Source organism: Procambarus clarkii, chromosome 23 (assembly GCF_040958095.1).
Source record: "Procambarus clarkii isolate CNS0578487 chromosome 23, FALCON_Pclarkii_2.0, whole genome shotgun sequence".
NCBI classification, from domain to species: domain Eukaryota; kingdom Metazoa; phylum Arthropoda; class Malacostraca; order Decapoda; family Cambaridae; genus Procambarus; species Procambarus clarkii.
The window spans coordinates 10,452,576-10,466,241 of NC_091172.1; the positions used below are offsets into that span (position 1 = coordinate 10,452,576).

General features: G+C 43.5%; 1 protein-coding gene across 1 annotated transcript in view; it reads right to left on the reverse strand.

Annotated features, from left to right (window-relative positions):
• The window catches only part of CCT8 (chaperonin containing TCP1 subunit 8), a 26,413-nt gene extending 12,875 nt beyond the window's left edge, over positions 1–13,538 (reverse strand). The window contains exons 1-4 of the mRNA XM_045751573.2: positions 13,415–13,538; positions 10,230–10,400; positions 6,716–6,961; positions 181–360 (exon numbers count right to left, since the gene is read on the reverse strand). Coding sequence (XP_045607529.1) covers positions 181–360; positions 6,716–6,961; positions 10,230–10,400; positions 13,415–13,474 — 657 coding nt within the window. The 5' untranslated portion in view covers positions 13,475–13,538. The remainder of the gene's footprint in view (positions 1–180; positions 361–6,715; positions 6,962–10,229; positions 10,401–13,414) is intronic.
• Between the last annotated feature and the right edge of the window lie 128 nt (positions 13,539–13,666).

The window sequence follows — 13,666 nt, forward strand, 5'->3', positions numbered from 1 at the left end:
ATTGCCAAGAATAAAATCTCAAAATTTAGAGCACATTAAAAGTACCATCCGCCTCCAAGAAATTTAAGTTTATAAAATTATAATGTATTTACAGTAGTAGGAATACCTAATAAAAAGTAAATGTGGCAATACTTAACACTATCCTGCCAAGAAATAAAATGAGAGAAAAAAAAGTCTTACCTGAATAACTTCTGAATTATGGATTCCAGAGCCAAGAATTTTGCATACCCGAACATTGTCAACATTGAAGGTTGTCTTTTCTGGAAGTATAGAAATACAGGCTCGGGCTACAAGTTTAGCCAAGAAATCCTCATTGCCATACTGCTTACTCATTATAGCTGTGCGTAGAGCTTTAGTTGCCTGTAAAACAAAACATGAAATTAATGAAGCTGACATTTTAATGGCATTACATAATGCACCTCAAACCTGATAAAACACATCTTCACACAAAGCTTATATGAAATGTTCAGAATACAGAATAAAAGTAACAATTACACTGATACATAATACTTAAAAAGGTGGTGAATGAGTACCATGGCCTGGTCACTCAACATATTTACAGAGATATCAATAAATATAAACATTTGAGCCAGGACCTTGAAAGTTGTAATGAGTACAGAGCACCACTTGGTTTCCGAACTTTAGTTATCCGAAACTTCCAGTTTCCCGATTAGGGTTGGGGAGTCATGCTACCCGAACAAAGTTCGGGTAGGAAGGGGTCCACCAAGCGTCACGCCGGCTTGTGGTGGTGGGTGGGCGATGGTCCAGTTTGCCCACTGTGACTTCACAGATTCACGGCCTATTATTCCTATTATTTTGAATTGCCATAAGGCTGGAATGTTCATTCTGTGCTTTTGTTTTACATATCTGCACAATCAAGAAACATCTGTGCACCATGTTGGCTCCAAATGCACGCATTGCGTCAGTGATGGCTGACTGGTGATGGCTGACTGGGGGGGGGGGGAGAATCAGTGAGAGAGGGGGGGAGAGAGATGCTAGGAGGGAGGGGGAGGTAGGGAGAGATGTTAGGAGGTAGGGAGAGATGCTAAGAGGGAGGGGGAGGTAGGGAGAGATGCTAGGAGGTAGGCAGGAAGGGATGGAAGTAGTGAAAATTAGGGAGGGAAAGGCAGGCTGGCAGGCACAGGCAGGCAGGCACAGGCAGGCAGGCACAGGCAGGCAGGCACAGGCAGGCAGACAGGCAGACAGGCAGGCAGGCAGGCAAGCTTGCAGGCAGGGAGTGAGTGGTAGTCACGCGGTTGAACCGCGTGACCTTGAGAGATGGGATGTAGGGGGGCGGGTGGTTTGTTGGTGGTGGGGGTGAGACCGGCTCATTCCCGAAGATAAGCCTAACACACACTACCCGTTAGCATGATGGCAGGGGGGAGGCAGGCTGGCTGGAAAGGAAACAGGCTGGCTGGCAGGCTGGCAGGCAGGCTGGCTGGCTGGCAGGCTGGGAAGGAGGCAGGCTGGCAGGCTGGGAAGGAGGCAGGCTGGGAAGGAGGCAGGCAGGCAGGTTGGGAAGGAAGCAGGCTGAGAAGGAAGCAGGCTGAGAAGGAAGCAGGCTGGCAGGCTGGGAAGGAGGCAGGCTGGGAAGGAAGCAGGCTGGGAAGGAGGCAGGCTGGGAAGGAGGCAGGCTGGGAAGGAGGCAGGCTGGGAAGGAGGCAGGCTGGGAAGGAGGCAGGCTGGGAAGGAGGCAGGCTGGGAAGGAAGCAGGCTGGCAGGCTGGGAAGGAGGCAGGCTGGGAAGGAGGCAGGCTGGGAAGGAAGCAGGCTGGGAAGGAAGCAGGCTGGGAAGGAAGCAGGCTGGGAAGGAAGCAGGCTGGCAGGCTGGGAAGGAGGCAGGCAGGCTGGGAAGGAGGCAGGCTGGGAAGGAGGCAGGCTGGCAGGCTGGGAAGGAGGCAGGCAGGGAAGGAGGCAGGCTGGCAGGCTGGGAAGGAGGCAGGCTGGCAGGCTGGGAAGGAGGCAGGCAGGGAAGGAGGCAGGCTGGCAGGCTGGGAAGGAGGCAGGCTGGCAGGCTGGGAAGGAGGCAGGCAGGGAAGGAGGCAGGCTGGCAGGCTGGGAAGGAGGCAGGCTGGCAGGCTGGGAAGGAGGCAGGCAGGCAGGAAGCGATATATGGGTGTTGAAGTGAACTGTGAACCACGTGACCTTTGAGAGTGTGTGTGTGCGTGTATGGGTTTGGGGTGGGGGGTGGGGGTGGTGTGTCGGTGGTGGGGGGAGAGGGGGAGGTGTGTCGGTGGTGGGGGGAGAGGGGGAGGTGTGTCGGTGGTGGGGGGAGAGGGGGAGGTGTGTCGGTGGTGGGGGGAGAGGGGGAGGTGTGTCGGTGGTGGGGGGAGAGGGGGAGGTGTGTTGGTGGTGGGGGAGGGACCGGCTGACTCCGTAAGCCTAACCACACTCCACAGACCTGTGACCCAGATTTGTTTCTTAAATGTACAGTACATCGTATATTTTAGGCAGGATGTGCCTGCAGGCTGGCAGGAAACATCCAGAGGATGTTTGCCAGACGTCTTAATAATCAGTTAGGAACAATTAAGGACTTTTATAAAGCGGATCAGGACTTCACTTATTGATGAGTACAAACAAAACACGGTCGCATTTACGCCATGAACCTGACGATTTGTATCCCTAGAGTTTTTTTCATAAATTTTTCGGAAAAATTTCTTTTTACATTTCTAGTTTATTTTTTCCCCTCTATTTCTCGTATACGAACTTACATGTTAACCGACGGGTCTCGTCCCCAAGGGGTTCGGAAACCAAGTGGTGCTCTGTATCAGATAAAGAGAGAAACAAAATTTCAATACCCATTCAGAATTTTGTTGTAAATTCAATGGTCAACAAGCCATTTGTGTCGGCAACAACAACCTAATGATTTGACCTGGCTTAGGTATATCAGTGTCACAAAGCTTATCTACATTTCTGCAGCCAAACTACCAGACCTTCAAACCCTGAACTTATTATTTTTTTGTTTTGGAAATTTGTGCTTCCCTGGGGTGTCCATGGGAAGACGCGTCCAGCTACATGTGGTGGACGGTGGCTACAGTGCGTCCAGCCATGCCTGGTGGCTATACAGTAGTATGTCCAGCCATGCCTGGTGGCTATACAGTAGTATGTCCAGCCATGCCTGGTGGCTATACAGTAGTATGTCCAGCCATGCCTGGTGGCTATACAGTAGTATGTCCAGCCATGCCTGGTGGCTATACAGTAGTATGTCCAGCCATGCCTGGTGGCTATACAGTAGTATGTCCAGCCATGCCTGGTGGCTATACAGTAGTATGTCCAGCCATGCCTGGTGGCTATACAGTAGTATGTCCAGCCATGCCTGGTGGCTATACAGTAGTATGTCCAGCCATGCCTGGTGGCTATAGTACCTGGTGTACTTGTACCTCCCAACTTCCCAGCACACTTGAGTTTTGCTGCTGAAGCTAGTTGCCTCCACCACCTATGGTCCAAGATCATTACACTTGTTTACCATTCCCACTTCCCATGACCATTCTCTTATACTTTTATGCCTTACAAATTCTTCCAACTTCCACCTGTACCCCCTCATTCCATTATTCCTAGGAAAACACTAATTATATCACGTCTTCTTTCAATTTAGCTCACTTTGCCTGTCTGCATAGCACATTTTTCTTATCTCTGGTAGGTTCATTTCCCTTTGATGCCAGTCTCCAAGAATAAAAAGCTTGGCTCTTGCTCCACAGTATACCACTGCTACACCCTCTATGACCTGGAGAATTTCCACTGTTCCCTGGGCCTTCTGCTGCTAGCTGGGGTTTGTGTATGATCACAACTATGTTTTTGTTCTCTATGATTACACCATGCCCATGACATAGTCCTGTGGATTACTCACATATTCTATGGAGATTTACAGAAATCTTCAATTCATTTTCAATAGCAGAGCTATGCTCCTTCATATTCCCGCCCAACCACTTGGGCTGGACAGTAGAGCAACGGTCTTGCTTCATGCAGGTCGGTGTTCAATCCCCGACCATCCAAGTGGTTGGGCACCATTCCTTTCCTCCCGTCCCATCCCAAATTCTTATCCTGACCCTTTCCTAGTGCTATATAGTTGTAATACTTGGCACTTTCCCCCTGATAATTCCCTCCCTACTGCATGTTCTTTTATTTGATTACTTAGATGCCTCCCTTATGAATGTTACAAATATTTTACTGCAATTCTGTACCCAGGTCAGCAGGCATCACATCAATGGGGGGTTGTCAGCAAATGCTAAGCCAGTGGTAAGAGGAATCAGAAGGCACCATATCAGCAGATATTGGATCACAAGGTAATGTGTCAGCAGGCACCATATCAGCAGATATTGGATCACAAGGTAATGTGTCAGCAGGCACCATAACATAAAACACTGTTACCAGCTACTTGCCTATCAGTATATACAGGGAAGCAAGTTCAAAATCTTTGACTTGTTTCAGTCTTTTATACCTGGAATGCTAATTACATATTTAAAATTTCAAAAAGCCTCATTTTATATTTATCTAGATGTAAGTTAAAGTGGCACTGACAGCCACCATTACAGGCTGGTGTCAAAGCCACTGGGTTTAAGAATTCCCTTAAATATGCATGATAGTTGCATAGCAATATTTCCTTATCCTACTTCCTTTTAACACTTTCGCGCTCTCGGCGCTCAAAAAAAAAAACAATACCCCAGATGCTTTCGGCACTTCGCGCGCCTACGCGGTAAGACCGAAAAAGTGTACACTCTTGACTGTCCTGACAATAATTGAAGGCGCACGTATTTAAATTTGGTATCACTGTGTTCGCAATGAAATTGTCTATAAGAGCATACCTATAAAATGCCGCCCAAGCATAAGGAGTATCAACACCAAATAAAAAACTATGCAGATCACTCGCCGAGAGCGCCAAACAGCAACAAAATGTTTCCACTTTCTTAATGGTTGCGAAGCCTACAGTTGTCCTACATCGCTAATTTTGGTATCATTGGAATCGCAATATAATTCTCTACACGGACATATGCATATGAATGTTTAATATAGGTAATTGCCCACCCGCAAGAGTGTGTGAAGTGGAGAGTAGTTAGCCGCGAGCGCACTGGCGAAAACACAGGGGGGAAATCATGCTTGGAAAGTTTATACGTTTCCTGACACTACTTTTCTATGTACGTATTTCTTTTTTATACCAATGTGTTCGCAATAAAATTTTCTATAAGATGAACTGTATAACATTGGTACAAAGCATGTGTAAGAGAAGCGCCAAATATAGAACCACGTCGCTCAGTATGCGTTCGCGGCAGAAACGAACGCGTTGTTTTCGTTCGTTTGATGTTTGTCATGTTTATACTTGTTGAAACATTTTATAATTTGTATGACAGTGATCGCAGTAAAATTCCCTACACAGACATATACATAACACATACAAATATTTCCCACGTGTTGGATATATCAACGGCTAAAGGGAACCCACTGCCACACGCTCGCCACACCCCCAAACATACTTTGTGTATTTTTTTTTTTACTCATAGAAGTTTATGTGATATAATATTCATTCTGGTACCAAAAACTTCGCAAATAAATTCTCTACAAAACAAAAGTATCCCCATCCATTTCGGTTAAAAAATGGAATTTATAGAAATATTTTTTCGATTGACGAGAAAAGTAGGCAGTTAAGCGGAATCGTAAGAAAAACCAGTGACGAGTTATCTCTAATATAAAGCGCGAAAGTGTTAATTTAAATAAGATGTCCTATCAACTATGTTGTCCTTAGATTTCAATACAACCACCACCAGAATGACATGTATACAATCATATATATATTGATTGTGTATATACATAATGGCAGATTGTATATAACCTCATATATACACTCCGCCAACCACATTATGTAGATGTTTTTTGCCAATAGTATTTAAGCACTTCCCTGCATTTTGGCTTGAACTCATTATGGCCTCATTCTCAATGATGCAGATTTCAATAATTCCTTTTATAAAATTTGTCAATCACTATCCACTAGTTTTGGCATATTTCGTACCATTACTCTCTTAAAAGCTGTTGTTCAACAGTGGTCAAAAAGCCATTTAGTATAAAGGTTTTTCCACTTTTTCTAATTCAGACACACTGACACCATTTAGCAATAAAAACCCTTCATTCCTTATAATCAGCTTTACACAAAGAATACAACATGACTGCTCACGTCTGTACCACAAAGATTGTCAGTACTGGTTCCCGGTCAATGTCAGTAACAGACTCTGGCCACTTCCACTCTCAGTGGCTTTTATCTTGGGAACCACAGTGCAACAAGATTTGAAATTTATATGCAAGATGGCTTGATACATCATGTTTTAGTGCATTTTCAATACAATTGGAGACATCCTTTTGCTGCCTGACAGCTAGCAGGAGTTTCCATGGAACCAGCATCTGGCCACAACACAAGTATACCAATAATGTATATCCCAAGGTGTCCTACCCTTGTATCACCCTAAAGCCAATCCTATATCTGCCTCAAACAACATAAAATATGAGGTCTACAACTTTGATTTTATTTTTAAAGACATCTTCCATATTAACACATGAAATGTATTATATTTCAATATATCCTGGTATATTTTGGGTATAGTTTTACACAATGTTACAGTTACTAAAGTTTCCATTTTTCTTCTACTACAAGTGGTCAACCAATGGTGACTACCAAGAATTATTTTCCATATCAACTATTTACATCTATTCTCTATACAAATGAAACTTACTTGATCAATATTTCGTGGGTCTGAAACTTCCCAACACGTTAAATTTGGTAAAATCTCAAGAGCTTTATTTAAAGCTAACTGGTATCCATCGGCTAAATCAGTGGGTGTAAGGCCCATACGAATAAGATCCTCCGCGCCTTCTAGAAGTGCTCCGGCAAAAATTATGACCCAATTTGTGCCATCACCCATTTCCTGTTCCTGCATTTGGGAAGCCAATACCATCAACTTGGCAGCTGGGTGCTCTATCTGGAAAAAGAAGAATTATGTAACTATACATTATAACAGGAAAGTACTATAACATCAAAATTAATGGTTTTCAAATGCTGCAGTTGAAGGAAAAGCATCAGTGCTTAACCCCTTTGCTTCCAACACCCTCTGAAATGTATTATTACCACAGAAAATATAAAGTGAAAAAAAATCAGTTTCAAATTATATATCTTAAAACTGGCCTTTCCATAAATACCACTGAAAATGTCAACACTTTATAATGGGGGAAAAAAATGGATCTAAGTAACTCCATACTAGGCCATAAGTGATTTCTATATTTAGAATATAATCAAGTACTGTGCAGCAAATAAGCATATTCACCAAGGATATACATTTTAATTACCAAACACATGACCATGTGCTTTCCAGACAACTTGAAATGCCAATTTCACACTTTTGCCACAGTCTGATTAAAGTTAGATACAGTGGTTCATAGAGCAAGGGATTTTAATAAAAATTTAAAAGGCAGGGAGCATTGCAGCCCATCTGAAAAATGTTACAAGTAATGGTGGGGGAGAGGGGGGTAAAGGCCAAGCAGAGGTGGGACATAAAATACCCAGTAGCCACCATATGTGCCACACGAATGGTGCTTGTCCACAAGACTAGCACTCGTCCCCAACTCTTAGTATATTTCTGTGGGGAGCCCCATCGCCTCCCGGAAGCTATCACACCGAGTAAAGCTAAGACTCTACCAAAACTGCTCCAAAGCCACATCAGGAGGACGTTGGACACTCCCCAGATATGAATCGTATGGAGAGCCAAACCCTGAGAAACCAGCAGACGAGCCATTCGAAGCGACCAGCCCCAAAGAGGCAAGAACTGAAGAGAACCCCCGCGGTGCAAGCAATGAACCACCGGAGAACAATACGAATAGAGTCGGATGGTCGAACCTCAAGGGACCCGAACCCTCTGAAGCGACAGCCAAACCGCCACAAACTCCCACACCATGCTATGAGCCCGAGAGAAGGATGGACCCCACCGCCCCTAGCCAGCCAGTCTGGTGTGCACTGGTTACAAAGCCCCAGCCAAAAGTTTGGTTTTGTAGGCCAAAACCATCAGTAGTTTCAAAGTGTTATATAACAGTGCTGGGTAGACGGGACACCACAAGCGTAGCTCTCATCTTGTAACTACACTGAGGTTATTACAGAGCAACTTTCAAACTCCCACAAGGCAAGCTGGAACTCTGAAGATGCATCCATAGGTCCACCAAGCCCCAACAGGGTTTTCCAGGGCCAGTAGCCTGACTGCTATGGGAAGCCCAGGCAAGGTGTTGCTAGCCGGTTAGACCCAAAGCTAACAAGAGGTAGACCAAAACACTGAAACCCCTGAAATGTGTATAATCACAGGGAGGCCTAGCAGAGGACCACCAAAATATCAGAAGTGGTCCTATAGACACACCAGGCAAACAAAACAAAAAGTAAAAGAAAAACCCCGTAAAAGTCCCAAAGGAAATGAGCAGGAACCGACAGCTGCATAGGTAAGCTGGCTGCGCAACAACTTGACGCCCCCAACCAGCAACAATACCACTCCTTATCCAAGACCAAACAAGGGCCACTAAACCTCTGCTGGGTTTTGACAAGCAGCAAAATCCCCTTCAGAAATGGCATCCCGAACACACCAGGGAAGAGAACTCTAGCACGCAGAAGTAGTACTCACAGGGCGCTCAGGGACGGTCACCTTAAGCGTATGCAGCCCCAGTACACTGTTACACCTAGTCACCATACCTCAACATGGCAGAAAAAACCACCAAGGCAAAACACTGCTTGGAAATCGCAGCCAGAGTTGATGACCACCTCTAAATCACAATAGCCAATGAATTTGAGTTACTGGGTTGCCGGCACGGAGGATCAGAGGCTCTGGGTGGGGCTGCACAGACGAGCAGCACGGCGGCGGTGTGACGTCTTATCGTATCCTTGGGAATTGGGGGAGTTCTACTTCTCTGTTTGGCTTTCGGTTGTAATTTTCTTTCCATGTGGGCTCTGTTTTGTTATGCCTACCTTTTTGGGTGCCTAACCCCAGTCAATGGCAGATTAGAAAAGCCGTACCCTAACCATAAGAGCCATTGTGACTTATGGTTAGGGTAGGGGAAAGAGCAATGGCCCTTTCCAAGGGCCATTGCTCCCTGTGCCTCTCTGAGGGGGCCAGATAGAAAAGGTTCGTGGTTCCCGGTAGGCTGAACTCCATTGACTATTGTCATAGTCTAATATATCACATATTAGCCTGATAGCTCCCTGGAGCTCCCACAGAAACTTTTGATAATGTGTTGATTAACACAAAAGCGCTCAAGTCAACTGTTTTCATTTTTTCCTTCGTGGGTTAAATATTTTCACATTATTCATCACGTGTTAATTTCTTTGTGAATAACACACACTATATTGCGTGGAAGATAGGAGACCCAGATGATTGGCATGCCTTTCACATTGATATAGATAAAATAAGTGCTTCGAGTGACTTGTGACAAATGGAAATCAATGTAAATAAATGCCATGTTATAAAATGTGGAATCTGAGAAAATAGACCCCACACAACTTACAAATTATGTGGAAAGGAATAAAAAAAAAAAAAAAAAAAACAAGAACTAGGGGTAGTTTTGGATAGTAAACAGTCACCAGACGTACACACAGAACATTGAGAGAGGAGCATGCATGTCACTTTCTAACTTCAGACTTGCTTTTAATTACATGGAAGGTGAAATACTGAAGAAACTATTCATAACTTTTGAGAGACCAAAATTAACATATGCAGCAGCTGTATGGTGCCCTTATTTCAAGAAGCAAATCAATAATCTGGAAAAGGTTAGACATGATACAAAATGGCCACCAAAGCTGAAAAACAAGTTACGTGGAGAGGCTAGAAGCATTAAACAGGCGATATGATCACCACTTACAAATAATAACAGGAATTAACCAAATTGACAAGAGGAATTCCTGAAACCACCAATTTCAAGAATAAGAGGTCAAAGATTCAAGCTAAGGAAACAAAGGTGTCAAATTTTTTTTTTAAAAGTTTACTTTCGCAAACAGTGGTAGATGGTTGGAAAAAGTTAAGCGAGAAGGTCGAGACGGCCAAAACCGCCAATAGTTTCAGTGTTATATGACAAAGTGCTGGGAAGACGAATCACAAGCATAGTTCTCATCTCTTATTTACACTTAAGTAATTACACCCAACACACTTATGATTTGATACTTTTGTATCTCTACCATGAATACATAAAAAGAAATTATTAATGAGCTATCTTTATTCTTACCTCCAGTTCCTTAATGATTGTGGCTGCATCATTGGTGATAAACAGCTTTTCCAAGTGATTGATAACCATTTTATTACGACCCTGGGGCCCATATGCAGTTTTCAGGGTATTGCTGAATTCCTTGCAGGCAGAAATATTGCGGAACACTGCCTCCTCCTGTCCGGCATAGTGCTGAAATACAAATATCATGAGTGATCACGAGTGTTTAATTTATTATGCCCAATTTATTTAGTTGCCCCAGCTTGGCCAAAAGATGCCTATGAATCTTTAACTTGGGCAGTTCTTAGTAAATAAACACAGTACGTAAGGGAAAGGCATAAGGAAAAAACAAAGAAGATAAGAAATATGATAGGAAAACAGGTGAAAATTATAGGGAATAGAGGGATGAAATACAGTATGGTGAAAAGCTAGTGAGATAAAAGAAAATACATGACATGGGACCTAGTAATGCAAATCGACATCAGGATGACATAAGACAGAACACTGAACATTGGGTATTATTATGTTGGTCAAAAGTTTGTTCACCTCATCCAAAACTGTTGCAACATATCAGGATAACATAAGACAGAACACTGAACATTGGGTATTATTATGTTGGTCAAAAGTTTGTTCACCTCATCCAAAACTGTTGCAACATATCACCTCACCCAAATGCGAGTATATAAGACAAGCTGTTTAAGTGTTAGCATAAGTAAAACTGTTTAGTGTTTTCAGGTTACAGTTGTGTGTGTGTAAACTAGTCTCTGAAAATGCAATAAGTTATTACGAAACGCGTTCAAGCATCGCGTCAGATTAGAAATAAAAATGAATTTTGGAGATTTGATTTTTCAATTACCATCAACAGTAAAAAGAAACAAGAAATATTGAGAAAATTCGTGTTAGAATTATTAATCTTACTTTTTCGGTCATATTTAACACTTTCGCGCTCTCGGCGCTCAAAAAAAAAAACAATACCCCAGATGCTTTCGGCACTTCGTGCGCCTACGCGGCAAGACCGAAAAAGTGTACACTCTTTTGACTGTCCTGACAACAATTGAAGGCGCACGTATTTAAATTTGGTATCACTGTGTTCGCAATGAAATTGTCTATAAGAGCATACCTATAAAATGCCGCCCAAGCATAAGGAGTATCAACACCAAATAAAAAACTATGCAGATCACTCGCCGAGAGCGCCAAACAGCAACAAAATGTTTCCACTCTCTTAATGGTTGCGAAGCCTACAGTTGTCCTACATCGCTAATTTTGGTGTCATTGGAATCGCAATAAAATTCTCTACACGGACGTATGCATATGAATGTTTAATATAGGTAATTGCCCACCCGCAAGAGTGTGAAGTGGAGAGTAGATAGCCGCGAGCGCACTGGCAAAAACACAGGGGGGAAATCATGCTTGGAAAGTTTAGACGTTTCCTGACCCTACTTTTCTATGTACGTATTTCTTTTTTATACATATGTGTTCGCAATAAAATTTTCTATAAGATGAACTGTATAACATTTGTACAAAGCATGTGTAAGAGAAGCGCCAAATATAGAACCACGTCGCTCAGTATGCGTTCGCGGCAGAAACGAACGCATTGTTTTCGTTCGTTTGATGTTTGTCATGTTTATACTTGTTGAAACATTTTATAATTTATATGACAGTGATCGCAGTAAAATTCCCTACACAGACATATACATAACACATACAAATATTTCCCACGTGTTGGATATATCAACGGCTAAAGGGAACCCACTGCCACACGCTCGCCACACCCCCAAACATACTTTGTGTATTTTTTTTTTTACTCATAGAAGTTTGTGATATAATATTCATTCTGGTACCAAAAAATTCGCAAATAAATTCACTACAAAACAAAAGTATCCCCATCCATTTCGGTTAAAAAATGGAATTTATAGAAATATTTTTTCGATTGACGAGAAAAGTAGGCTGTTATGCGGAATCGTAAGAAAAAACAGTGACGAGTTATCTCTAATCTAAAGCGCGAAAGTGTTAACAACATACTATATTAAAATATATATTATATATATATATTATATATAAGGGCCATACGAGAAAGACTTATGTAGCACCATCACAGTTATAAGACCAATGACACACAAGCTAAGTATGGTTCAAAAGCAAACCGCAAAATGAACATCCAATACTTCAAGTAACGAATGTTTCGTAGCAAATGCAAATTTCAAGACTGCATGTATGCCAACCCAGAAACTTGACTCCTGGTTCAACCTTGACGCCAAGCAGATGTCTGGACGATGCCTCCGCTTGGGAGCCACCTGATCATATTCCGTTTTGCAATTTGGGTTTAATACTGTCGTTTGGCATTCCTCGTCAACGTTCCAGTTTGCAAGATGCCTGGCGCACACATCGCCTTGGGTCATGGGATTGTGATAGATTTTTTTGTTTGAAGTGTTCTAGCTGGTTCTCCCGGCGGGGTGACGGTGTCCGGCGCCGGCTTGGCCGAGAGGTGCCGGGAGTTGGTGGGTCTTGGTGGGCTCCTGGTGTACCCTCAGCCGTGTTGGTGGGCCAGCTTCTGCTCTGTCGGAGGGCACTGGATGACCTTTGCATTTTAGCTGGTGGCCGAGTTTTTCGTTTTACTACCCAGTGTTGTGTGTTGGGCGGGGCCGGTGCTGGTCACCCTGAGGGACTCCTGGGGCTCCCCAGTCATCTGCCTGTCTACGTTTCTTTGCTGCGAGGCATATTAATTTCCAGTGATAGGCGTCACTCGTTTAGAGATTAGGCTTGGCGTTTCACCTTCCCAGGCTTCGCAATTCACCCTTAACGGGTACACTGGGGTGCATCAGATCCCACGATCGTCGTCGCCCTTAAATCAACAACAACAACCCAGAAAGCTGGATACAGTACTTGGATACATTCATTCATCATTATTCGCAAAAAAAAAAAAAAAACTTTATTAACATTGATTATTTTCAAACAAAATTTTATTTTAAAATTTACGGGAAAACTGTTAATTGAGGGTTAAGTTTACGTTATTATTATACAAGTGGTAGACGGTAAGGTGTTTAGTAGTGGTAATAACTGTTGTAGAGGCGGCGGGAGAAACATGTGACACACAGGGTGACACACGCGGCCCCTCTCACCCTCACTAACACCACTATTCACACACTTGTGTGCAACTATCTTAGTGTAGCTGCCGTAATACACTGTGGAGCGTGCGTGACACGTACCCGAGCACCATCCTTGAGCATAGACGAGAAGCCCGGAGCTTTAGGGACGTGGAGAGCCATTGTGGTGTTGTGGCGTGTTGTGGGCGACGAGTCCGGCCTCTGCTGCCCGCCACCACCGCCACGCCTGCCAACACTACGTCTCAGCTCTTCCAGAACATTCTCACACTTATACTAACATTTTACACTCGCTTCCTCTATGACAAACATTTTATAAATTTTCTAATATTATGTTCAATGTGACACTTTGCTCTT